The sequence below is a fragment of the Rissa tridactyla genome, chromosome 1 (genome assembly GCF_028500815.1).
Source record: "Rissa tridactyla isolate bRisTri1 chromosome 1, bRisTri1.patW.cur.20221130, whole genome shotgun sequence".
Classification (NCBI taxonomy): Eukaryota; Metazoa; Chordata; class Aves; order Charadriiformes; family Laridae; genus Rissa; species Rissa tridactyla.
In genome coordinates this window covers 120,845,917-120,873,049 of record NC_071466.1, presented here as the reverse complement: position 1 = coordinate 120,873,049, position 27,133 = coordinate 120,845,917, and the positions used below count along the sequence as shown (strand labels likewise).

The 27,133-nt window shown below is 40.4% G+C and overlaps 1 protein-coding gene across 3 annotated transcripts in view; it reads left to right on the top strand.

The window, feature by feature from the left end:
- Positions 1-25,503, top strand: part of EPHA3 (EPH receptor A3) — a 231,365-nt gene extending 205,862 nt beyond the window's left edge. For all 3 annotated transcript variants that reach the window (XM_054185699.1, XM_054185695.1, XM_054185708.1), the window contains 4 exons: positions 4,237-4,386; positions 6,303-6,496; positions 21,296-21,451; positions 22,928-25,503. In XM_054185699.1, the coding sequence (XP_054041674.1) occupies positions 4,237-4,386; positions 6,303-6,496; positions 21,296-21,451; positions 22,928-23,033 (606 nt within the window). In that variant the 3' untranslated portion in view covers positions 23,034-25,503. The remainder of the gene's footprint in view (positions 1-4,236; positions 4,387-6,302; positions 6,497-21,295; positions 21,452-22,927) is intronic.
- The last annotated feature ends 1,630 nt before the right edge of the window (positions 25,504-27,133 follow it).

The window sequence follows — 27,133 nt, the reverse complement described above, 5'->3', positions numbered from 1 at the left end:
GGAGACTGAGAGAAAGAGTAAAAAAACAAGAGGTGAGTAAAGAAACAAGTACGGGAGCTTAGTTTTTCCAGTTCCAACTCTATGGTCTAGGAGAAAGTGGTTTAATTTATGCAAAGGTAAATTATATAAGATATCTTTGATCCTGGCAAAGGATATTGCAAAGATTATCCTGATTTCTGGCAAAGCAGAAACCTGAAGAGGTGATATGTGTTCAAACGAGATGTGTATTTCTCAAAAATGGTGGGAGTAAAAAGGGATTTTCTAATGCTGAATGATCATTGATTTTTAATTTAAAAAATTAAAAAATTTGAATTTGACTATTTGAATTACAGCAGGCCTTATAATTTTCAAAGGTAATAGCAGTAGAAAACTATGCATTTAGTTTTATATGACTCTTCGGATTTTCTGCATATATTGATATTTGGACATCTGTTAAAATGTGAATGTTGCATAATCCTTTGGGGGGAATTGTTTTTGTGTTAAAATGCTTATTTGTCTAAAAAATACTTACCAGAGCTTTTTTTTTTTCTGTTCTTGCTCTTAAATTATTCAACAAATTAGTCAACAAAGTCCCCTTTTAAATACAAACATAAGATTGACATTTTTGTCACAAATTGGGGAGCAAAAATAGCAAAATTATAATTTTACACTCCATTCAGTGGCAGTTGATTTCTTTTTTAGCTACATTTTGATACCCTCCTTATTTTACTCTTGTTTATGGTAATGCAACGTGTATCTGTAGAGTTACAGCTGAAACTTAGCAAAGAAAATTTATTTCCTTGTAATGGAATCTAGGGTTGATGTACCTTCATTTTTCATTAAAACAAACAAAGCCAGAAGAACTTGGTTTCATTGAGTTTATGATCTTCCTTAACCTGCAATAAAGTAGTCCCAAAATGTTCAGAGACTAATTAACGTCATTTTATGTAAATGTGTTTCTCCAATTGTATAAATTACTTTTTCCATAAGATTACAAAGGTAAAGACCTTCTCTCAAATATATTTCCTGCCCTTGCCCAAAGTGCTCATGTTCTAGCCATGAGCACATTTTTGTGTGTGACATCTGGCAACTATTTCTTGAGGGTTCGTCAAGAAGGGTGCCGTTTTCGTGTCTTGACATGAAATTAAAAGACTGAGCCTAAAGCCACCCACAGAAATTCCGATTCTTTAGAGTAAGATTCTGAAAACTCCAAAACAGTACTTCTGTGTTTCACAGAACCAGCCCCTATGCTGAGGCAAGAAAAACAATATAACTGCTCCCTGCCTCGAGGGCTTTCTTATGTGGCACGTCCTACGTATATGTTCTGCCATCCCTCTATTCCAAATGCAGCCGAAGCAGTTGCTGGAGAATGAGGCCCGGCCTGATGACACCCAGCTCTGTATCTCAGCTTCTTTCAAATCAGATGTCTCAGTCTCTTTCCCAGAATCACTGATGCCTCCGGACACAAGGGGAGGGATCAGCAGAGGTGAGAGGAGGCTTGGGGCTTGTCTGAAGTTTCAGTGCTACCATCAGAAGTAGCAAGGATCAACAGTTCCCTCTCTTACGTCTCCACCTGGCCAGGAATTGGAAACATCTCAAAGGGAATGGCAGTGTTGATCTGGCCTACTGGACATGCTCACCCGTGGGACCCCTGGCAGGGGCATGGAGCTCAGAACCCCCCCGGAAGCCACGGGGCATGGTAGTGGCCCCTCATGCCTGGGCTCCAGCAGCCCCATGAGCTGCACTTTCCCTTCCAGACATGATCCATGGGGTTAGGTTTGATCTGTAAAAGTCCTTTGCAGTTTACATCTTGGGTGTAGTGGAGAGGCAGTTTTGTCCTGGCAGTTAAGATGAGATGGGCTGGGGTGGGTGAGCACCTGGTGGGCAGCTCTGTGCTGGGGGGGCTGGTGTCCTCAGGGTGCAGCCCGGGCTTCCCCCTGCCTGCTCCTCTGTACCAGCAGCCCCGGGGCACCATGACCTTGCAGCTGCGCTATAAGTCTGCTCTGTTTTGCGGGTGATTTCTGAGCCTGTGGGACGAGCAGGAGATGTTTGATTTGGAAACTCCCTCTGTGCATGGCGGTGGGTTTTTGTTTGTGTAAGTTCAGGGTATAGCTTTCCCCCAGCACTGACATTCTTTAGTGGAAATCAAAGTTCACTCTACTAGTATGTGTAGAAAAAAGATTGAAAAAGTGGGATCAATTTCTTTATCATCCCGCTGTCTAAAAGTTTAAGTGGATTTGTTGTGAAAACACTAGGACAGAGGAGAGCTTTCCTTGTTTCTTGGCTGTGCCTCGAGCTCACTGAGGGACCCTGGACATTTGTAAAGTGGGTGTACTATTGCTTCTCAATAGACTATGATAAAAACAACATCATTTTTATGTTCTCAGTACTTTCATGGAGCAGCACTGGGAATTGTGAATAAACTTATAATGGATAGAAAATATGATGTACTTTTTGTGACTAAAGAAGGTCATCGTATAGATTTCCAAGTTTGACAGAGAGGTACATCAGGCCCTCCAGTCTGGCTTCTGTGATGAAACAGTGGATTCAAATACTGCTGTTTATTTTCTATGTCCTATTTGTTGGTCCGCAAGTAATGTGGAAATTTGCCTGATTTTCAGGGTTGTGTGTGAAATGAAGGTTTGTCTTTTGGTTAAGATAGGGAGTCTGCTAAATACAATGGGATCCTTAAAAAACTGTAAGCCAAGATAGATTCCCTCTTTGAGCTTTGCCAAGCCTCTAAGACATATGTAGTGACATTTTGGGGGTCTAAATTGTAGCCTGAGTCAGGCCTGCCTGTGTTGCTTGTATTTAATGTAATTTGTGCAATATTAGCCATGAAATTGCAGATACTTAGGCTCCAGTGTATTTAGGCTGTATTAAGGTTTTTAATTAATGCTAACGTCCACATTTCTATTGTTAACCAGGCTAGTTAATCTAAAGCTGGTGAGTGTATGGCTACCCTCAGTGCAGGTACACTTTATGCCGCTTACTCAGTGGAAATAAGAGCATTCCCTTCCCACACAGGTTATTGCGAGGATGGGTGTATGACTGTAGTATAATGTGCGATGCAGAGATACCTCAAATAGCTAGTCTAGTGTGAAATCCCCAGAGTATATCCCTGCACATGTTGTGCATCCCTGGAACTGGAACCAACTTTAAACTCTCACAGTTTTCTGTATTCAAATACATTCATTCCAGAGCTACCTTCATTAACAAGTTTTGCACCGCTGTCTTTTAGAGCTTTGTTTTCTCATGCGTGACTCACAAATCAGTCTTAAAAACCTCTGTCAAAGCTGGCACCATTGGAAATTGTCTCTTTCCTCTAATTCTCATCTTGCAGAAACTCAGCCTGAGGCCGCTTGTGTGCATTTTACTATTTTGACCTATGGCACCAAGTGGTGGCCATAATCAGAGAGAGATGTTCCCCTAACTGCAATATTAATTGTAACAGTAGCTTTAATTCTTTTCAAGTTTACATCATTTAATGATGGCTTGCTCCTCTTGTGACTGTAAAAAGTGTTTAAGACTGCTTCCCTAGATTACATTTTTGCACTCTTCCCTCTGCATAGATGACCCTGTCCGGATCTGTCTTTCTGTGACTGTCTCTGACGGCTTTGGAATGGGAAATTTGTGCATACGGTCACAGTCACTGCCTTGTGCAATTGGAGGCTTGGCTTTACTGAAACAGAGCAACATCGTGGCCCCTCATTTTCCTTTAATGTCCTAGAAAACATGGGGTGAAAACATGATGAAACCATGCAGGTTCCACACCAACAGGGAATTCACTTGAAATACCTTACAAATAGACAAATCCAGCCCTCTTGTGCTAAGGGTTCTAGCATGTAAGCAAGGACCTCAGACTAGCTTTTTCATCCTTAATGCTGTATGACTGTCTTGCAAATTTCCAAACATTCTGTAACTGAAAATCAACCATACTTAACTTACCATTTTTTATTATCTGTGCATATTATGCTACACATAAATATACAGGTGTGTGCATATATGTATATATATGTACATGCATACAGTATGTATACTATACTATATAGCTTCAGTAGACTCTGCACTGTGTTTTACTCTGTATAGCGTACAAGATGTTTTCATGACAAAAGGCAATAGCATTTTCCAGATTATGCTGTTCTTTACACCAATATAATGATAACTGAGAATCTCAGAGATAAAATAATCCATCACGCAAAATTATATTTGGTGTATTACAGTCAAATGGACTGTTTTATTTTGTTTTGCTCCTAGGGGGGCAAGATTCCTATCCGCTGGACATCACCAGAAGCCATTGCATATCGGAAGTTCACATCAGCCAGTGACGCATGGAGCTATGGGATTGTTCTCTGGGAGGTGATGTCTTATGGAGAAAGACCATACTGGGAGATGTCCAACCAGGATGTGAGTATATTGTTATCTGAGTTATGTTCTCAAATAAAGGATCAAGCTGTGAAAGGAAGCGAAGCATAATGAAACCAGGTGGCTCTGAGTTTTTGACGTTGACATTGAATAAGAAGTAGAAACTAAAATCTCCAAAACTCCCTGAACTTAACAAAAAGCCAACATCTTTATAGTGGGGTATTTTGGACCTTTGAAGGAACATCTTAGAGAATTTTATCATGCTGGTGGTTTTCTGTAGGATGATTCAAACAGTTCCACTGCAATGAGGTCATTGCCTTTTACATTCCTTAGCTTATTGTTAGAAAACCCTCCTAAATTTCTGTTGATCCCCTTTGGTTCCACTTGTATAATATTCTGTAGAAGTTTTCTGTAAATATCAAATACACAGAATAAGCTCTTGGAGCTTGTGGAAAAGAAAAGCAAGGCATTTCTACTAAGAGTTCAATGAAACCAGAATACTTCTGGAAGTAATCAGCAGACAAAATAGAGAAGTAGCGTGATCTGATTAGAAGACTTCCAATAGAGGCTTCTTTGCAACATTAGTAAACTATCCAAGCCTGCAATCCAAATGATTAATGGATGTCTCCCAGTATTTTTGTAAGAAGCATGACATTTCCCCAAATAAGATTTTTATTATATCAGCTTCTTTTTTGTTGTCTCATTAATCCTAGATTTATTCCACAGGAGTTACTTATGAACCAAATTTTCTGAAGTACAGTCACTAACACAAATAGATTTTCCAAGGGATTGGTATCTGTTGTTACTAGTACTAAATTTAAAAAAGTCAGTAACATAGATGTAGTCAGACATTCTCTATACTATTTTATGTTAAACAAGGAAAAAAGAAGAACACTTCCTTTCAACTTAGTACTTCTGGAACCCAAGCTTCTGCAAAAAAATATGTATTTCTTTTAATTAGTCATGAATGTTTTTCTATTGTTTGTGGAGATTAATGACTCATGTTATGTAGACTGATATACTAGGGAAATGCCTTTAATAATATCATATTAAAATCAGAAACAGAAGGATTAACTTATTTATGGGCCTCTGCTTCATGGCTGCTTAAACTATGGACTGTTTTCCTATCCCTGTTCTGACTCGGAATAGTTTTTCCTGCTTTTGAATTAACTGATCCAGATAAAAAGGAAAGATTAACAGAATACGGCTTTATCATTTCTTTTAGAATACATTGGGGTTTCATTCGTGGCGCAATAGATAGTGTAGGACTGATCAAGAGGTGTTATACTCTAGTGAAAAGGTTTTATTAAAAAGCTTCATAACAGCTTTAATTCTGGGCTAATTTTTTTTTAATCAATCTAAACAAGTGATAGACAATCTAAACAAACTTTGTCAATCTAGATAAATGATAAAAGAATTGGGCCTGCACTGCCTAATAGGAAGTGTACAGTTATCCTTGTGGTGAGTTTTAAAATAGATTTTCTGGCCCTGTGAGAACGTCCACAAGACCTTCTATCTATCAGTTCAGAATGTCCCGTGAGAGGGTAGGTTGGTTTTCTGTGGAGTGCATTGTCCTCTGGAGAGGGTGGAAAGTGTGTGTTGCTAAGAGTGATCAGACCAGAGATATTCAAGACCTTTTGAAGTTTGGCATAGTTAAGTATCTTACTAACTGTAGCTTTTGTTTATGGATTTAGTTCAATCAAGTATGAGTTTTGGAGATCCTTTCTAGACCCTCACCTTCCTCAAAGTCACATACTGCATCTTACCTCCCTTTTCTGTATGCCTAATTTAGTGCCTGGTTTACTTTGCAGACAAACCAGAGGCATTGCATGACAAGACAAGTAGTGAATAAACACATTTGTTTAAACACAGAATGTCCATGCTAATGTGGTTCACAGAACTGATAAAAAACAAGTTGAGTGCCTTTTAAGTTTTCCAAAACTTTTATCCTTGTGCAGGTGATTAAGGCTGTTGATGAAGGGTACCGCTTGCCACCTCCTATGGACTGCCCAGCTGCCTTGTATCAGCTGATGCTGGACTGTTGGCAGAAAGACAGAAACAACAGACCCAAGTTTGAGCAGATTGTCAGCATCCTGGATAAGCTGATCCGTAATCCCAGCAGTCTGAAAATAATCACCAATGCGGCGGCAAGGTGACATATTAGATCTTACATTGCATGTAAATAAATAGCATTGATTTCTTCATCTTCTGTAATTAGAGTTGGTTTACGTTGTTCACCCTCCTCCTCAACTTTAAACCATAGCTGTTTGCAATCTTGAAGGCTAGGGAAAGCTTACTGGTTATCCCTTAGGGAGAAGGATTTAATATTATTATGATGATTAGTATATTGATGATGATTATTATTATTATTGCTGTTATTTTTATTAATTATATGCCATTAATTATTCAAACTGTGAAAAGCTGTTATGCTAAGGTTATGAAACCCATTGTAAGATTTAGCAGAGGTTTGGGAAAAAAACAGAGTTGGCAGATTTGGCCATCATGGGATCTTCCTTCTGACCTTACGTGGTGTTTTAAGTGCTTAAGTGTTTCGTAGGTTACAGCTAGCCATGTTCCTAAGTATCTTATTGAATTGGGTCCAAACACATATCCTACACTCTTATGCTCTGCTCTGACACGTCACCTAAACTTTAATCATATGAAGAATCATTTTGCTTTCAGTAGGACTCACAAACTTAAAAATGCACTTATGTTCCCTGTTAGATCGATGCCTTAACAAGGAATTCACTTGCAGTCTGTGCAATATTCCTAATTATATTAAAAACATTCATTTATAATCCTGGTTATTCAATACACTCTGGAACATCACTATGATGAGGTAAGAATTATCTCATTGAGAGAGAGTAACCGAAGAGTGTGTTGACACCTAAGGACGTAATGAGGATGTGGTGAAACAAGAGATTTGGTTAAGTAGGCTTTAAGTGACTTGGTTTATATAATGCAAAAAATGTCATACTCTTACTGAAGTGGTCTGAAAAGATGTAAAAATACTTTTAGCATGGATGCTAGTGCAAAATCCTCTGCCCACAAAGCAGGCAGAGTCAGGGAGAAACACACTCTGCCACTTCAGACCCAGGTCTCGGAGAGCGTTTCAGGGGCCAGAATCTGACGTGAGGCAAGGCTTCAAAACGCAACACAGCAAAACATTCCTCTCAGACCTTGTAATGCAGCACACTTCTTGCTGTAGCAATCGAACGGCAAGGGACAGAAGGGAAATGAAGCAAAAGCAGCGGGAAGAACCGCATCGATGCTGCAGCCGGCTGTGCAGGTGACATGGGCCTTGCTTCCTTTTTCCTGCCCCCTGGCATTGTGCTGCTTCCTGAGCTGGAGGCTGGCCGTTCTAAATACCTCCTACTGCCACTCCAGAGGCGTGACAAAGAAAGCAGAGATGGGAGGAGGAAGACAGCCATACTAATGGGTTTTGTTTTTAAAAATACATAAGACGACTGCTTGAACAGTAATTATGTTTCAATAATTTAATTGGTGTGCATTTAACACATAGTAAATCAACATGCTTACCAAAGCAATTATTTCTCTTACCTGCCAGGTAGCAGAAACAGAAAAGAAAAGAAAAAAAACAGCAACAAATTTTTGGAAAAAAACCAAACTGTTTAAACAATATCTTCTCAGTCAAGCCAGTCAAGCACATTTCTTCTAAACATCTTGCCGCCCCTGTTTGGCAAAGGATTGGTGCAATTTATTATTTTATAGGGATTTACTGCAGCAATCTGCTGAATTAGGGGAGTCGGGAATCACGACTAGCATGTTTTGGTTTGGGGATTTGATTGCAGAAACCAGTGCTGCATATTTTGCATTCCAAACAGGAGCAAAATGTTCCCTGTTCGCTGTCCTTCCCGTTAGGGAGTTGAACCACAGCAAAGCTGAAAACAGTGTTGAACCATCATTTCCAGTTTACCTGGCCACTAAAAGCTGATATCCTCTAACGGGGACCAAATTCAGTCCCGAGTACGGCTTGCACCTGCTGGGTTCTGGGCAGGAGCACCGCAGTGTGCAGTATTGCTCCCTCCCGCCTCTCTCTTGCTCTCTTTGCTCCCCTTTCATTGTACGCTTTCCTGGCGCGGGCGGCAGAGGCTGCACATCGGCCCGAGGATGCCGTGCTCTCTGCTCATGGCACAGCGTGGGGAAGGAAGAAGGCTGCTGACACGGTAGGGGACTTCTCACAGCTCTCGGTAAAATGCTCCTGATGGCAGGCTGCTGCTTTGGCTTTGATGTGGAGCACATTTCTGAGGAGGGGAATGTCAAAGGCGATTTTTATTCCCTCCTTCCCAATTACCTTTCCACTGCTACGTCCTTGCACCCTTGACGTTCCCAAGCAGTGCAGTATCTCTCCTTTTCTGCAGCTTCTCGCTCCCCAGTGACAGACAGGGGGCTGTGGGGTCCAGGTGGTGGGCACACAGGTATGGCTGAGCCCAAGCCCTTCCCCTCTGGGAAGGGATTTGATGCAGTTCAGGGAATACGTGAGCCACGATCTCTCCATCTCACTCTTCCCCTGTCGGTGTCTGCAGCCCAACCCAGGCTATCCTTAAACTTGAGGATGGCCAAGAATAAGGTATGACAACATGAGGGGTGCTGAGCAGTCCTATGCAGATCTGGAAGTCCGTAATCACCTCCCTGTAACCATTGCCAAAACGGACTAATCTCAAACCTTAGACCTGGCTGAAAACCTTCAGCCAGCTCCAGACCCCCTTCAAGTTCTGCAGAGAGACTCTTCTGGTAGGTAACGTGCGTTCCTTCTGCAGCCGGTGGTGCTCCTGGCCGGGGACTGAGCACTGGAGGTCCATCCAGCATCGCCTTCTCACAGACTGACAGAGAAAAATGAGAAGCCAGACTTAAAATAGGTTTGGGTCTTGCTGTAGCCCTACGTGCAGAAATATGTAACTGATACGCAAGGGCGGTGAGTCAGGGCCTCCTGGAGAAGGAGACCCGCAGTTGGATCCCTGCCGTCATCCTTGTACTGTCAGCAGCCGGAGAAGGACAGGCATCACTGTGGAGGTAAAGCACTCTTGCGACCCAGCCCCAAGGTCTGGGGGGGTTACATCGGCTCAAATGCTTGCTCTCAGTTGTTATTTGAGGCTGTAGTACTCCCGCAGCACCTCTCCCCATACCCGTAATAAGCAATTAATCTAAATTATAGAGGTCCCAGCTCTCTCTTACCCATGTCTGTGGTGCTACTGGAAGAATGCTGAAGCTTTATGCCCACCATATGCTCCTAGGTGTTCAGAATGTACTTGGTCAGGAAAAATGTTTAACCTCACGATGTCTGTTGCAGATGCAAAGCCTGTCTCTTCTTATATATTTTAGAGCTGATGTTTGTTTAAAATAGTCAGGGCACTGTTGTGTCCTATTTAAAAGCACATTGCTGGAGGTGCATAGGATATCCCTGTCCTCTGGTGTGTTACTGTTAACTGACTTCAACTGAAGGATGTGCTTGACTGTACGTATGATTCCAGGCCATAGCCCAGGCACGTTTTACACTAATACCTCCCAGGAATACAGGAGAGGAGTCAAAGCCTTCAATTCTGTATTTCGTTTTCAGTTTTTTATCCCTTCTGGCCACTCCATGGCATCTAATAATTTCTTGATACCCGAGGGGACGTTTTTATCCTTATTGATCATCTCTTCGCAGACCGTTCTCCGTGCTTGTGAACCTTACACGGACAAAAGGTTTTTGTAACCTCAGCACAGCAAACATTTCATAATACCTTTCCTGGTGTTTTGTTTCATCACAAATTCACATGAAAATTCCTTTCCTAGTCCTTGTAAAGTACAGAGTATGGCTGATTTCTTTATTACCTGTCAAAATCCACTTTTTAATCAGGTAGCCACCTTGAGCTCTTGCTAACAAGACCTGCACTGGTTATGGACACGTGGGGGTTTTGTGTCATTTAAGCTGCCTGGAGTTATCTAGATCTGTAAAGGGCTGTAGGAACAGAACTTAGTACACAAAAAGTTATACAAGTCATGCAGTTTTCTAAAGCACAACCCCATGATATTTTTATTTGATTTACGTCTTGCTGTTCTTTCCTGTTTTCTGAGCACGATGTTCATTTTTATAACAGAGTCCTTCGGTTGTTTGGATATCTTTAGGGTGGAAGCGAGTTCATAGTTCTTCCAGTTCTGATCAAGTTCATTATTTTTCTTCTTGAGCTTATTATTTTTTAGTCCACTGTGTATTACTTCACATTTGTGAACATTTCATGCAGATACAAAGCAGATGGAAAGATTTCTCAACTGGAGTAGGAGAGAAAGAATCACTTCACCCACCTGCTAGCCACTTGGTGAGGCTGTGGTCTGAAAGGGCTTATTAGTGGTTTCATTTGTGTGGGAAAAAAATGTAACCCAAGAGTCACGCAACTGGAAATCCTTTGTATACACTACAAATCTTAAATGGACTCAAAAAATTTCATTTTCTTTCTCTGTTTCATTTTTTTCACTTATTTATATTTCTGATTTTTTTTCACTTATTTATATTTCGGATTTTGATCTTTTATATATATGTGATGGTTCTCTAGAGTTACAATGTGTATTATCATTTTATGTATGTGAATCTTATTCTTAACACAGTCATTTGAAAAAAATATATTTAAAACATAGCGTATAATTTGAAATATATTTAAAGCCCTTATGTGTCCCAAAGTAAATTAGGCTGTTGGAGGGTAGTGTGACCTTGAGGTACAAGGGTTGTGATATGGGATTCAGGCAACCCAAGTATTATGGCAGCCTTCCTATCGTTGCTGTGTATGTTCACATCTGTGATGTGGGTGTGACTAAAGGCACGTAGTCTTCATGAACCTGCTGTTAAGCAAGAATAGATGAGTTAATCCACAGCCTCTGCCAAGAGAAAGCATTTGAAAAAAAATGAAAAATGTTTCTAATTCCAACACATGATTTTTAGAAATTCAGAATTTCTGCCAGGTCTCTGATTGATTTCAAAACTGACAAGGAATCCACAAAAAAAAAAGAAAAAAAAACCAAACAAAAAACAAAACAACAACCCGCTTCTCTAATTGCTTTTATTTCTGTACAACCTTTTGGTAAAGTGAAAGTTGGTGTCAAGTATTGCTGCTGCTGTTTCTTTATACTGCAAGCACATATTTAGGAGAGGAGGAAAGATTTATGTTGCAAACAAGGGGAGAAAACTGCCTGAGAATTCAGAATATTTCTTTTTTTTTTTTTGTTTCTCTAGCTGTATTAATAGCTATATCTAAGTGCAAGAATTGCAAGAATTTTTCTCATATATCGAATGCAGAAAATAAAGAACTGATAGTCTTCCTTGTAAAAAAAATCATTATTTTACAAGTTGCTCAAAGTTAACAGCTGACAATTTTATTGGTTTCTTTGGGTTTTCACAGAAAATGCTACTTATTTTGCATTGCAAATTGAGAGGAGGATTTCAGAGGAAGGAGATTTTATTGGGACATTTATCATTCAATATGTTTATTCTCAGTTCATATCTAGCCCAAGCATCTAACATGGAAAGTCATTATCACGTCTTACTGCTTACGGGGAGTTCTGTAAAATTGTCTTGTGATTTTTGTCTTTTGTAAGGTGCGGGTAGTGTGGTTTCAAACACATTTGTGAAACAGTTTTCCGTTTGGAAATGCAGCTATCGATTATTTTGCAAAATCTGTTGGACCTCATTTTATTTTGGAAAATGTCAAATCATCATCCCTTTCAAAGGCAGGTGCCTTATCGGGACTTTTAAAATGATTATTTTGTTTAGCTAACTTCTCTGTCTCTCTGAAAATTTAAATTACCTTCCTCACAGGAGGATTAATTAGCAAGTTTGCCCCAAATCTTTGAAGATGAAGGAGTTACTCACAGGCTAACCAGCAGTCGTTAATAGGATTCAGCATCTGTTTCTTCTGGCACGGAGCTACCTTTAGTATGAAATACATGGAAAAGACAGAGCACGTTCAGCAAGGGCAGTAGGCTTCAGTAAAGCCATTTGATTTCATAAACAGAAACAGGAGGCCAGGCTGGCTCCCTTGCACTTTGTAGGCTCCTTCTCTGCTCTCCAAGCACTGCTTGTAGCATCAGCCAGCCAAACTGCTTTCCAGTCAGTCCTTGCGTTTAAGATCCTTTCAAAGAATTAAAAATCTGATTCTGTGTTCTTACGTATAGAAGCTTCTGAAGCAAAGTTTGTTTTGTAGTTTCAAGTATTCTTTTTAGCCCACTGGTTTGCTCCGGATAACGTGATAAATGCTATGTGTTGCAAAATGCAGAATGTCTGAATAGACGGACAAAGTAAAAAGTTGAATCGAAAAAGGGAAACCAAACCAGATTTTTAAAGAAACAATGCTGCATACCAAAATAAAAAGACATTTAAAATTATATTTATGCTAATTTGAAAATGAAGACCATTATGCAAGTTAACTATGCACCTCTTCTGTGCACAGAACTTAAATAAAATTTAACTGCAGATTTCTTTTTTCCAGAATGAGGTACCTCATCAAGCTCCATTAAATTATTCTTGATTTACAATAATGAATATGCAGTTTGAACGTATTCTTTGTGTTTATGAATGACAGTTAAAGTACACGGATAAAACTTCTTAAGATTTTATTGAAGGCGCTGGAACTGAAGTTTACAAAGTGTGTAGCTGCTTCCTTGGAACTCCACTCAGAGGCCTGAGATTATACATCCCATACTATTATACAAATTTCACATCTTCCATTAATTTCCAAGTCCAAATTCTGTGATGAGGAAGCAGCATGCCTGTCTACAGGAATAAAAAAGTAAAAAAAAAATAAATTAATCTATGAACAGTTATGTGGATTTTTCTTTAATCCCCAAAAATATTTTTTTTTTGTTTAATTCATGACACGGTGTAACAGTATTGAAAAAAACCCAACCCAACACTATTTCTGGATTGTACTGCAGCATTAGAGGTAGATTTGGTTAGATCTCTTTTATGTGTTAGAAGTTCTCCATTTAAAATACAAACTCTACCACTTTTGTTATAGCTAAGGCTAGAAAAACAAGACAGACACTTATTTTCAGAAAAGGCATAGCTGAAATTCTTTTAATATAGTCCAGGAAATTTAAGGGGTCAGGGTCAGTTGCTCTTCCTGATGAAAATACGGAAGTGTTCGAAAATGTGTATGAATAATTCCTCATGAATTCTTTCATGTGTTAGCAAGTTGTTTACAACCCTATCCTGATTTTCTTGAATTTGCTGTGGTGTCAGAATTATTCACTGGAGTAATTTCCTCGAGCAGTTTTTGGCCTACCTGTTATTTGCAAGTAGTTGATTGCAAGTGTTCACTGCTAAACATGTGCTTTGTTGGCTGTTGTTGTGGTACCCTCAGTGGTGTCAAGCGTAATCTTTCCTCTTCAACATCCAGAGGCATCATTTGCAATTTAAAATTTGAAGTTTGCTTCTCACAAAGTTTGTTTCCACTTAAAATCTGATGATTCAGTGGAAACTCTAGTATGCTAGCTTGGTAGGATATTTGGGAAAATTAAACTCAGTAGGAGCAGCGAACAGGTCAAATAAAAAATTCAGGCTGCTCCATTATGCAGCATAATTCAAGCCCTGTTTTTACAGTAATATTTGCAACAAACCGACTATTTGTGTTGGCTGAACATTTTGTTGAAAAGTTCCCTTTATTTTTGCCATTCAGGTCAAAAGGTTTCAGATGCTTGACATATATTGCTGACCTGCCACAGTATTACTTGTCTGCTTCTCCCTGGTAGGAACTTTCAGGCCGGAGGACTGAACGAAAGAGCTTTCCATTTTTTTTCGAGCATTTCAGAGAAAACTTATGCTTTGTGGTTGTCCAGGCAGTAACAACAGGGTCCGGGTTCGGCCAAATGCTGCATAACGCAAGGCTACATAGGAATTTTTAGCCTCGTTCAGAAACCAGCAACAATATAATCCGTGTCCTAAAATGGACTGTTTGCTCTAAAAGAATTCACGTAATGTAAGCCTACAATGCTAGCCCTCTTTCTGAAGTCTGTTAAACATAAAATAGTGAATTTATGGAAGGGGGGGGAACTTAACTGCAAATCACACAGAAAGGTAAAAGATTACAGTAAACTGTACTCCTTGGTGTCTGTCTAATCGTAGTTTGGGTTGCATGGGGGAATCCAGGAGTTGGACTGAGGAGATTTTTAGGGCCTTTAGTTAGTTTGCGTGCTAGAGACAGAAAAGCCCTGTTTTCACCTGACTTTTTCCAGCAGTCATTAATAGCGTGCCTGAGGCAGACACGAAGCAACCGTTGTTCCTTCAGAGTTAAAAGTTGCCGGGGCTCGCTGCTAACAGAGACAGTAAAATATCTATTTGCACTTTCGCGCCTCTAATTTGACTCTGCTGGTGAAACTCAGACAAGAATTCACAGCAGACCGAGTTGGGTACTGTATAATTTAAATAGCAATGCAGCCAGACCAGCGGGTGGCCTGATGGTGCGCGTTTGCTGTTTACTGTGATTCCCGGGGATTTTGTTCTGCTGTTCTCAGCTCGACGTGCCGGGTTTACAATGCAAAGCCCTCATTAGCATTAATGGTAATTCTGTGCTGCAAATGCTCGAAAAAGAAACTGCATGGAAGCGTTGCCTGATGCCGGGAGTGCTGTGGTGCAAGTCTGTAGAAATTCGTAGCGTGGCCAAATGTGAGATATAAGGGCAGGTCATACACAGCAAATGGTAGATGGAAAGAGCCAGAAAAGCATTTTAAAAGCTCTCTGAGGCATTTTTCTCTCCTTCTTTTAAAGAGCCTATAGACTGTCCTAACAATAATGACTAGTTGTTGTTAAGGGTCTGTCTCTGGGCCAGCTACGAATCCCAGGAAATGGCCATGTGACGTTACTTCTGCGGCTTAAAAGCACAGCTTAAGCTGTATTACAAGAAAAAAAGTAAACCATTTCAGCAATGTGACGGTATTTTTGCCTTCAGTGGTTTTGGTGGCAGGGAAAAAGTAAATTGAGGAGCATTGATACACCCAGGCGTATGATTTATTACGCCACCGGGATGCTGAAAAGATATAAGCCCCTTGAAAAGCATGTTCTGAGGGAGAGCTAAAGGAGTAGGGAAGACTGGAGGACTGACCTGTGGGGCAGTTGAAATTTTGTTTGTTCATTGTCCTAGAGGAAGCTATGGTAAGGTTTTTGCCAACAGACAACACGGAGCCAGAAAATAAGAAGTCTAGGGTGACATTTACATATCATTTTGCAGCAGACCATCAACCTTACCTGCATTCTTTGCCTTATTGGTTATTTGTATTACCCCTCTTCATTTCTCCAGCTCTCTTTTGACTTCAAAAAGTAATCACAACTTGCTTATTCTGGCAGGGTGCAAATGTGACATGAAGCCCCTTGGGAAAAGCAAATCTGCCATCCTAAGAGGTGAATTGTATTTTAGGGAGTTACAAAAATTTTGCTAAGTTACAAAAAGTTACAAATTTTGCTAAGGGTGCCTTAAGAATAGGCATTAAGAGTTGGAACGCCAAAGATTCTTACCTTTAAGGTCCAGGGATAATCAAGTAAAACATGACTCTGCTTCTCAGCATGTCATTTATTTCCTAGTCTCCTGTCAGTACATGTGTGTACTTATGATTCTGCTTGCTGTAGAAGATAAAACTAAAATTTGCTTTTTATGCCAGCTATTGTTTTTTGGTTTATTTTTTTTCTTGAAATAGGAGGTATCTTTCTTGTTACGCATGAATTCTGTGCTTTAGCTTGCCATAATCACAAAGCACATAGGATTTGTTTTCAAACCAAGCCTGGCTCCCTCCTAGGGGGCAATTTCACTTTACAAAATCGGCTTATAATTACCTAAAATTTGCCACAGGAAATTACGTTTTTTAAATGTTTTCCCCTTTAAAAGAAGCTGACTGTGGAAGAGGAAGTCTAGCTTTAAAAACTGGAGGTTGGTTGTGGTATTTGGAGGAAGGGATGGAAAGAGAGAGGCTACTGCAGTACGAAGTCTGGGATCATGTGTGCACACCTCCTCTGTTTATTTGCAGAATGCCACCTTTCATGCAGAAGAAGTGGCAGGACATTTTCCTTTTATTTGTCTCAGTTCCTGGATTTTACAAGTTAATGTATCCCTTTCTCGCTAGGCAGCAGCTGACCAGAGACGGAGATTTCCATGCCCTATTGGGAAGGGTTCCAATGATGTTTTCTGTGGTCTTCATCATTACTATATGGTACAGCAAAACTTTTCCTGTGTTGTGACAAAAATCTGTGCTAATGATAACAAACTATCGTTCTCCCTGCTACTGCAGATGACTCGAAGGTTAATTCCAACTGTTAACATAATGGGCACATCCAGAGACAGCTTTCAGCAACAGGGCATTTTGTAACCGGCATCTCGCGGTTAAGTTTGTCTTTCTAACCTAAGTCTTGCCGATTTTTTTCAGGGCACCACAGGTCAGTAAATATAACTCTGTAGATAGACACACAGTCAGAATGAACAGGATAGAAAGTCTTTCCATGACTGTTGAAAGATAGCACAATGGGGTATATCATAGTTGGTCAAAGCAACAAAATAAAGAGAGTTAAAAAAAAAGGGGGGGGGGAGGGAGAAGAAAAGAAAAGACAGAGGGAAATGTTCTATTTCACTTCCCCTGAGCAAACATGTAATTTCCATGATTTCTTTTTAATGACTCTCTTCTGAAGCTAGTAGGTACTGATTTATGAAAAGCTGTAAAAGATCAGGTGGAACCCTGCAGGACGTCGTTTACAGCTGCACGGATTGCAACCCATCTAATTTGTCTAGTAAAGTGTGAGCTCATGGCGCACATCACCCAGACCATAAATTTCATGTTCAGACCTTCTGTCTAGGGGCTGGGTCAGGGGGAAAAAAAACTGCCGATGTGTGCAGATGCTCTGAAAGCCCAGCTTTCCCTTGGTGCATGCGAGGAGACATCACAGACTCTTCACAGTGAGGCGAATTCCTGTTCATTGATAAACTGTCCAGATGTCCTCTCTGAGGAGGAAAGTTAACTAATTTTTGTTTGGAATCCTACAAGGAGAAAAATGATACTTTACAGTGCTGGTTATTCTGAGGTCACTTGCATTAAAATTAGGTCATATTTTTTGTCCTTATGATACTTTGATCCAAGTAATAAACATAAAAGCTCTTTTGGGCCACTCTAATTCCTAATCCTAGAGACCTGTTCTATTTCAACTTGTTTATACTTTTTTTTTTCATTAGTGATTCTTGAGTCAGGCCTTGTTTTATTAGATTTAAGTTGAAAGGACATACTAGTCTGGAAAAAAAAAAATCTCCATGCTTTATCACTAAGAACACTTCATAAATACTCTTAATAAATGTCTTGGGATTCCAGACACTATACCCAGAAAACTACAAATAAAAAGCATTGACTCTGCATGGGACAAACAGTAGTCAGGGAGATGCAGGCTGTACAGCTACTGAATAAAATTATTTTGGGCCTGATTATCTAACCTGAGCCTTTAACCGGAGATCATTTAAAGCTGTCACGTAGGTGCCTAAGATCTGTTTTTAGCATGAGAACAGTAACCTGAAGGGCGCTGCATCTTGTGTCCTTAGCTCAGTCTTTGCGTCACTGTGGCCATGCTGTGCTTTCCCTTCTTTACTGTTTTGGGGGCAGAGCAGGTTTCTGGTGTCTTCTTTTGCTTTCCTTTCCATCTGCAGCTGTTCCCAGGGCGTGAGGTCCGTAGTTGGTACCAGTGATCATGGTCATTTGCAGCAGCTCCTGGTCCTGGCTGGGCTCCAGAGGGAAGTAGTCAAGCGAAAGGTGCCTGATCAGGAACATCGCTGCCCTGAGACCTGGTGAAAATTGATGGTGAATGGTGAATTTGCAGCGGTGTTATGTCCACTTGTGGTTTTGAAGTTAAGATTTTCGAGCATCTATTGAGCTCTTTAATTATGGCCTGCAATCCCAGAAGGGAGGGAGATATTAAAATAATTTTCTGAGCCTGAAAGAAATCAGCTGATTGATACAATTGGCAAAACATCAGAAGTAAAAGGTGCTGTTTAGTATGTAGAAAATACCAAAAGTTATTGTCTAGCAAAGCTATATTGTTCTTTCCTTCAAAGGCAAGAGGTAAAACTCTCGATATGGCCGATGTGGTATCTCCTGATTCCAGTGCAAGTCAGATGTACTGCAAGGGTGTGCTATTGCAGTGCTGCTGGTCTGATGAAACTCAATAAAGACTGGTGTTGGGATAAAGAAGTTTTGTTTGGATTTTCTAGGCTGCTTATTTGCTGATATTTAGACACTTTGTTCTTTTTGGTGCCTTTACAGTCTCCTCCTTTATGGTTTTTCCAGTGCTCAGAGATGGCTTGGGCTTGGGTTTGGGGAGAAGAGGGTGTTTTACAATACAGATCAGTTCTCCAGCACCAGTGACTGTCACCTACCCATTACGTTGCGTAATCTCTGCCTTTAAATTACAGTGTTAGTCTAACCACCTCTCATTTTCACTTCTTTCCAGTGACAAAAGTCACTTCAGATGGATACAGCTGAAGTAGTCAGACTCCTGTGCAGGTGATGTTTCATTAGAGCCATGGGGAAAAGAATTATGGGACAGAAAATAGACTGTAAAATTGCAGTGCTAACTGCTTTGAACATCCTCTAGTTCCATCTGCTATGCTCATGAGTAGCACCAACATAGTAGCACAGCAAAGCACATGCTTAGCTTTAAGCCTGAGATAGACACCCATAAGGTGCTTTACTTAAAAAGGAGCATGTATATTTCTGAGTAGGCGCTAAAAAGCTGTCCAGTATGAACATGCGTTTGTCAGTGGAGGGTAAAAGGCAGAAATAGAGCTGATGTCTCTAATAACATCTGACTAGTCAAGGAAGTCATTATTGTACTAATTAGCACAAAGAGAGAAAGGTAATTAGAATTGGTAAGATGTCTTGTCAGTAGAAAGAAATTACTGATTGTATTGCTGTTCAGGGGCTTCTCACACCTCTTCTTAGAAAAAATAGCAAGTCAGCGAGGAGGAACAGCTGAGAACCTCACTGAGAACTGGGTGTCTCCTCCAAGCTGTTTGCCTGGAAGGCCAGTGGCATCCTGGGGTGCATCAAGAAGTATGTGGCAAGCAGGACGAGGGAGGTCATCCTCCACCTCTACTCTGCCTTGGTGAGGCCACACCTGGAGTACTGTGTCCAGTTCTGGGCTCCCCGGTTCAAGAAGGACAGGGAACTGCTGGAGAGGGTGCAGTGAAGGGCTACCAAGATGATTAGGGGACTGGAACACCTCTCTTATGAAGAAAGGCTGAGGGATTTGGGTCTCTTCAGTCTGGAAAAAAGACGGCTGAGGGGGGATCTTATCAGCACTTATAAATACTTAAAGGGTGGTTGTCAGGAGGATGGGGCCAGGCTCTTTTCAGTGGCGCCCAGCGACAGGACAAGAGGTAATGGGCACAAACGCGAGCATAGGAAGTTCCACCTAAACATGAGGAGGAGCTTTACCCTGAGGGTGGCAGAGCACTGGAACAGGCTGCCCAGAGAGGTGGTGGAGTGTCCGTCTCTGGAGACACTCCAAACCCGCCTGGACGCGTTCCTGTGCAGCCAGCTCTAGGTGACCCTGCTCTGGCAGGGGGGTTGGACTAGATGATCTCCAGAGGTTCCTTCCAACCCTACCGTTCTGTGATTCTGTGGTTTCAGAGAGGACAAACCCCCTGCCTGGAAATGCTTGTCTCTCCATGGACTGCAGCAACAGTTCAGAAAACTAGCTGGGCCTATTTGTGATATTTTTAGATGGCTAAAATGAAGTGTGGTAGACCCTGACTACTGACTCCTTGGGGAAGCGCTGGCATTTATTTTTAGTCTTGATGCTCTCAAATAAGAAGTTGCAGTATGCTCACGAGACCATGAAAACAAGAGCATTCATACCTGACAGAACTGAATTTCTGGATCAATATGGGAGCAGCCATTTTTGACATTTGCAATATGAAAAGTGCAGAGTCAGCTGCAATATATTCCTTCTTGACAAGAAATTATATATTTCATCATTATTTTGAGAAGGATATGTCTTTCTCAATAGATTATAGGTAGACTTACGCAGGTGGAAAAAGGTTTAAATGGGCAAAGAAGCATAGACATAGGTTTTGTTTGATTTATTGCATTGGTTTTGTTTATTTCTTACTGGTTTCTTCATCGTTTTCTAAGGCAGAGAACTCGGATGCAAATCATGTCACTTCAGCATCCTTCATGAGCACCACGTTAATTTCAAAGCCAGGAGACGATTCAGTTCTTACTTCTAAATTGTTTCTGTGATATCCTTACAAAAGTTTCAGTCTTAGAGTAAGCATCAATTTTAAACTGGTTATGGCAATTGCGTTTTACATTCAGCTAAGTGTATTTATTAACAAATTTCCTCATTTCTGCTTCTGTGCACTGCAGAATGCAAGTCTCATGCAGTTAACGTTTGTCTCATAAATTCACTTAACATTTGGTTTTTAGACTTGATACGGGTTTTTTAATGCCACTAGTGTCTTTGTACTTCTAACTTAGTAGCAGCATTTAGGACTTGTCAGTGGGCCCCAATACTCTGAACATTTGATATGTGTAAATTCTACCAACACGCTCAACTTGGAGTCTAGAGTGCGCTGTTTGTGTGTTATTTGGGACTAGGTGAATTACATAAATGTAATCTAAATTAGGCTTGTCTTTGCTAATGCTTCACACATTAAATTGTAAGATAGCAATACACTTCATGAATTGGTGATGCTTCGGTAATTTAAATGTGGGCATGAAAAGCCGGCGCTTTTAGGCAAGATGATTACGTAGCGCTCATCAGAGCTGCCAGTGTGGGTAGCTGTGGTGGCCTCAGCAGCAGATAACTTCCACAGAGGAACAGAAAAGCCACATCTAGCCTGGAAGCTCCTGCTGATGCCAGTGCTAAGTTAGACACAAGATGAATCCATATGTATCCCTGCTCCCTAACTTTCATCACATTCTTTTTTTATTTCAGGCCATCAAATCTTCTCCTGGACCAAAGTAACATTGACATTTCAGCCTTCCGCACGGCGGGTGATTGGCTCAATGGTTTTCGGACAGGACAGTGCAAAGATATTTTCACGGGCGTGGAGTACAGTTCCTGTGATACAATAGCCAAGATTTCTACAGAGTAAGTTTGAATTGACTGCAGCTCTTAATCACCGCTTGTGGCTGCGTTTTACAAGTTCAAACATAAGCATAAGAGTAGTGGTTTTGTACGGAGTTTCCAGTTTTTAGCTAAAATAGTCTTACATTTAAAGACACAAATGTAAATTATTGTTGTAGTTGCAATACATATGCAGGAAACCTAGATACTCTGGTGATTGTGTGAAGGCCACGGTCCCATAGATTTTTCTCACTGATGCCAAGGAAATTCCTAATTCCTTCTGATGCAGTAGCACCGTGCATCATCTGGTACACCAGCATCACTTTCTTTCACTCACCGTTTAGGAGTTTCTGTGTTGATTCTTTATATTCTGCCTTTTATATGGGGGTTTCCCCACAGCTGGAACGTGTGTCAGTCTTTTCCTTTATTGCCCATTCCATATTCTATCAAACCAGGTGAAACAGAGCAAGCACTGTGTAGCTGCTTTCCTCCTACGCGGTGTTAATTATTCAGGGGATGAACTCCCTCCTGCCTCTAGTTTTGATATTAAAACATGCTAAACTTGTAAGTTTGCAACTTGCAAGTTTATTACATTTAAATGCAATCTGTCTTTGTTCTTGTGATAAGGAAGAGTAGGGTAATGTTCTCTCTGCACCCGAAAAGGCATCAAGTACAGTTATGAACTTTCTGTCAAAAGAAATCTCGACTCCCTGTTGGGCTGACTGGATACACGACAAGTTATGAAAAAGTAAGCAGCAACTGCAGTATCGACAATTAAACACGTCAATGCTGTTAATTAGTGTATTATTGCAACTATAAAAAGGCTGCTAATGGCTTTTTGTAACAATTACCCTTTGGGGACAGCCCAGAACTCCTCTAGGAATGCCCAATTTCCTGTGAGCCTGTGTTAGCCCTCTGCAAGTGTTAAACCACTTCGGTGTCACGCGAGGAACAAAGAGACTGGACGGCCTGGAGAAACGGGAGGTGAAAAACAGAGTAGATGCTGGAAGTTTGGCCGTGTAGCCGTTAATCTCAGTGCTGATACCAGAGTTAAGATGACTGTTCAGAAGGTCTGTCACATAATAGCGAGATGTTGGCACGGCTCAGGAGCAGCGATCAGGCTGGTAAAGGGGGATGGAGACAGTAGAGAGGCTCAAGATTGCAGCTGGCCCAAAATTGAATGCCTTGCCCCTAAGTCCCAGTGTGTGTATCACTGGAGAACACTATTTCATTGTCTTTTCTTCCAGGTAAGCAAACACAACAAGGCTAAATGAGTTTTTTCTCTTTTTTTTTTTTTTTGCAACCTCCTGCTGTTTTCATACAATGGCTCTCAGTATTTTTCATACCAGGGTTTGTGTTTCAATGGTATTGCCGTACCTGGAGGCTCCTCCAATGCAGCAATATAAGACGAGCGAGTTGATTTCTGTTTACTCACATGATGCCTAGGAAACACAGAGGCAGTATGCTCACTCACCTGGTGCATCTTCTGTTTTTTTCCAGTGACGTGAAGAAAATTGGCGTGACGGTTGTGGGGCCTCAAAAGAAGATTGTTAGCAGTATCAAAGCTCTAGAAACTCATACAAAGAACAGCCCCGTTCCTGTGTAAGGTACCAAAATGATATTGCTCAGGAGAGAAAAAAGAGAAAAGTTGCATCACAAGGCAAAAGCAGTGGCTGATAAACGACAGAATTTAAAGGATTTCTTTGAAAGAGCTTTGGAAACGTAATGGTTGAAATTTCAAACCCACTAAGACACTCAAATATTGAGTATAAATGCCTTAAAAATAGGAGTGAACTTGTTTTCTATCTGTTAATCCTAAAGGGTGGGTGCTCTTGACTGACTGTTAATACAGATAGTAAATTTCAAAAGAAAAAATATGTAAAAAATCCTTCCAAGTAAAAAGCAGTGATACTAAAACCTAGAGCCATTTGAATATTAAGTGACTGAATAACATGAAAACCCATGGACGTAAAAGCTGTGTATGTGATCTATACAGCAAACAAGAAGAAAGAAAGACTTGCAGTATTTTTATACAGAAGAGATCTGTAACAGGTATTTTATTTCTTTAAAAGCAAGGAAAATAGAGGACTATACCTCACTACCTGTCTGGCCATATTTACTATAATGTCATTGTAACATGCTATTTCAACTTCAGAAAGGAACACAGAAATAAAGTTTGTAGTGACTTTTAGTTGACAAAAGATTTTCGCCATTATGTTAGCTACCCTAATTGTGTTCATTTAAACAGAAACAAGTCTTAATTTTTAAAAGACTTATTTATTTCCTTTGTCTTTTTTCCATTATTGTTTATATTTATGCTTAAATACCTTAACCTGGCTGTATTATTGCCAAGTGCCAAATGTTATCAAAACTTCATTGATTCAACCTGAGAAATTGTCTGAGGGTTAATTGCTAGATTATTTTGTACTCATAACATCATATATGAAATACAGAAGGAAAGAAAGATGGGGTTTTTTCCAGCTCTGACTCTAGATAAAGCATCTGGACTTGTTGAGATTCCTTCCATTTGCTGGGAGGAGTATTTTAGCCCTGGCTTGCGTTCTGGCAGAGTTGTGTGCATATCGATCCCTAGATCAGTATCCGGCCCGATCAGGTACATACATCTCATTTACTTCCCAAAGGCCTGCTTCCCTGACAAATAAGGACCCCTGTTCTTGAATGGTGTCCGGGTGTGAGATTTGCCTATCAAACATTAGAAATAGTCAAGCTTGCATCCTTCATCAAGTGAGGATGCTTTCTGAGTTCCCTGGGGAGTGGGCCATTTCTGGCTTCCATCTGGCAGGCTCTGCTCCCAACCCTGGGAACTGGGAAGTGTACTACCATGAGGGCAGCCACTGGTAGTTACGCCGAGATGGTGACTTGCAGACAAGGATAAGTGGATAGTGTAAAAGGATGACTTAAGTTTGTGAAATGGGACTTTGCTATGTAATTTTTCCTAAGTCTGAGCCAGAAGACCTCGGCCCAGGTGCTGCCATTTTGCAGGAGCCTTACTTTTTGGCACGGGTTCCTTAGGCACCTGTTCCTTGAAAGAAAGCAGATAGGAGCCTACCTTTAGGAGAGCATTCACGTTTCCTGGTGGAAAAATGAAAAAGGGGGAAGGTGGGATTCGAGAGTCCTCCCCCATCTGCAGCATCTTCCCAGTAGCGAGCTCTTAAGCTGTATTCCAGAGCACATCCGTCCCGGTTCTGAGCAGACATGACTCTCTGCTCGGAAAGTGAGTGGTTTAAATCACAGTGTGAGGCACTTCTTGTGCTTCTTAACACTCTAGATGTGATGCCAGGCACGCAGACATCAGGCTTTGGGCACTAGTGGAAACCACTCCTATTCCCAACTTGCCACGCTGGAATATAAACCTGATTCTGATGAACATCAGTAAATCCCTGTAAGTCCAAGGCTGTGCGGGAGGCAAATGTGGCATTGCCGCATTTCGCTATGCGTTTAAGCAGGTAACTAGTTGTGCTTTCTTTGTTGTATTGGTTTGGGTTTTGAAGCTCATTGTAGCATAGGGCACATAAGTAAGGGAAGAATCGGTTTCTAGGATTTACGTGGCTGAATCAGCTTATAAATTGTTCTTCGTGGTTCCAAGACTTATAAAATGTAGAGACACAAAGTTTATCACACGTTGCTAAATAGAAGCAGAATTAGAGACTTTTTAATGAGTGCCGGCAGTGAGCATGCTGTAAAGGACTGGATCTGAAACACACTTACAGATTCATAATTTGTTGTATTTTCTGAAAGAAAAATGAATGGGACTTTAAGTAAGTTGAAATAAAAAATGAAAAAAGGAAGAAAATTAAAATAAAGCACTTCAGATGTAAGGAACACTTCTCCTTATCTGCCAAAACCTGTCGTGAAATGCAGCATGCTGAATAGAAAAGCTGTATTTTCCCGTGCTTCGTTCATTCAGAATCTTTCTTTTCTTCAGTTTGAGATTGCTTTAAGTCAGACGTTGTTAGTGCATTTGAGTCACCAAAATCCATTTGCAGACATTGTGTGGGTACAGCTTTTTATAACGTATTCCTCATGACATTTCTTGTCAGCTTCATTCTGCCACTGGAGAGTGGGGGAGAGGGGCCTGGGGTGGGGGGAAGACATCTGTGAAATGCTTCTGAAAACACAGAACCAGTTCTTAGGGTTTTAGATGACGACTGAAAACTTTGCACCAACCACCCTTAATTTTCTCTTAGTGCCATGCAATGTTCCTTGCCCACTGTTTGAGCATGCTCAGCATAAAAGATTAAATCTCACTGATGCTTGGGGAAAAATAAACTCGGTTTTGCTTTTCTTTGCTATTAGGAGTAGGGAGTTTTCAAATACGTTTAGTTTTCTCTCCTTGTGAAAAGTTGATTTGTACTGTAAGTGGCCTCTGTTGCAAGCATCCTACGCTCCCTGTCCCCATGTACATATGTATACATAGCAGTGTACAATTCTTCATTGTGGAGTAGAGAAACTAGAATTCGTGTGGCCATCTTCCTGTACAGGACTTGCATCGGTTATCGACATCAAGCAAAATGCTACTACTCATAAAATGACATGGCATATTATTGGTTTTGTATCTTTAAATATAGTTTCCATTTTATTTATTTCTGTTAACATATCTAGTTTTGTGCTGTTACTTAGCATTCAATAAGCAATGTATAGATGTGATTTGATTGGCAATATGTATTTACATTAACTTGTATTTCAAAGCATTACTTACTCATTTAGATTATATATTGTGCAATTGTAGATGGCCTCTTACTAATGTAAAATGATTTGTAGTGGAAACATTTATATTTTTATAATAAACATAATGAAAGTATTTTTTACATACTGGAATACTGAGGTGATTGCTTGGAGGACAAAGGAAATTTATTTGATTAGAAAAGTGTGATAAAATTGTAATTAAATATGGATAAATTCTGAATGTTAAAGCATGGGTTCAGAGTGAAAGCTAGATATTACCTATATTATCTATTAAAAGAAACAAGTAGTGCAGGTTTTAACTAGGTTGACCAGCCTTTGTGCTAAATTGACTTGCATCGGTCAAAGACTTTACTTTCTCCCTGGATACGGGAAAACCGTCTACTGCAGCCTGCCTATGGGATATTGAAAAAGCTGTCATTTATTTTAGTTGTATCAAGTATTTCCAAACTTTTGCTTTTCTTCCTCCCTTGCCAGTGGACCTCTTTTCATCTTATTACTATGTTGAATCCAGTAAAAGATGTACTTTTCAACAAAATAAAAAAGCCCACCGCTTACTGTAATTTAACCCCATGATCATTTCTTGCCTCTGAGTATCTGTATTAGATAATGTTTTGCTCCTGTTTTGTTATGTCCCTACCAAGTTGTTTCTGTATGCTTCACTGAAGTACAGCGTCTTTGAAAACCCCAACATACAACTCAACTTTGCATCTCAGGAATTACCTTCCTAGAAAAAATAGGAGTGGTTTGAATGTTCACCAGTTACTTGAGGAGTGAAGTTACAGGATCTTTCTGTACCAAAAAGGATTTTGCATGCTCTTGTATATTACTGTGCTTACTGGTGCAAAACAATGAATGATATACCTGTCCTGGAGTCTGTAAGTTGATAAACTTTATGGACATGGATGTGGCAAACTTTTTTTGGCATTTTGTCTTGGTATCTTCAATAGAAAGGGGATTCACCGAAAAGAGCTACCCAGAATTAGACTTAAGTGATAACCG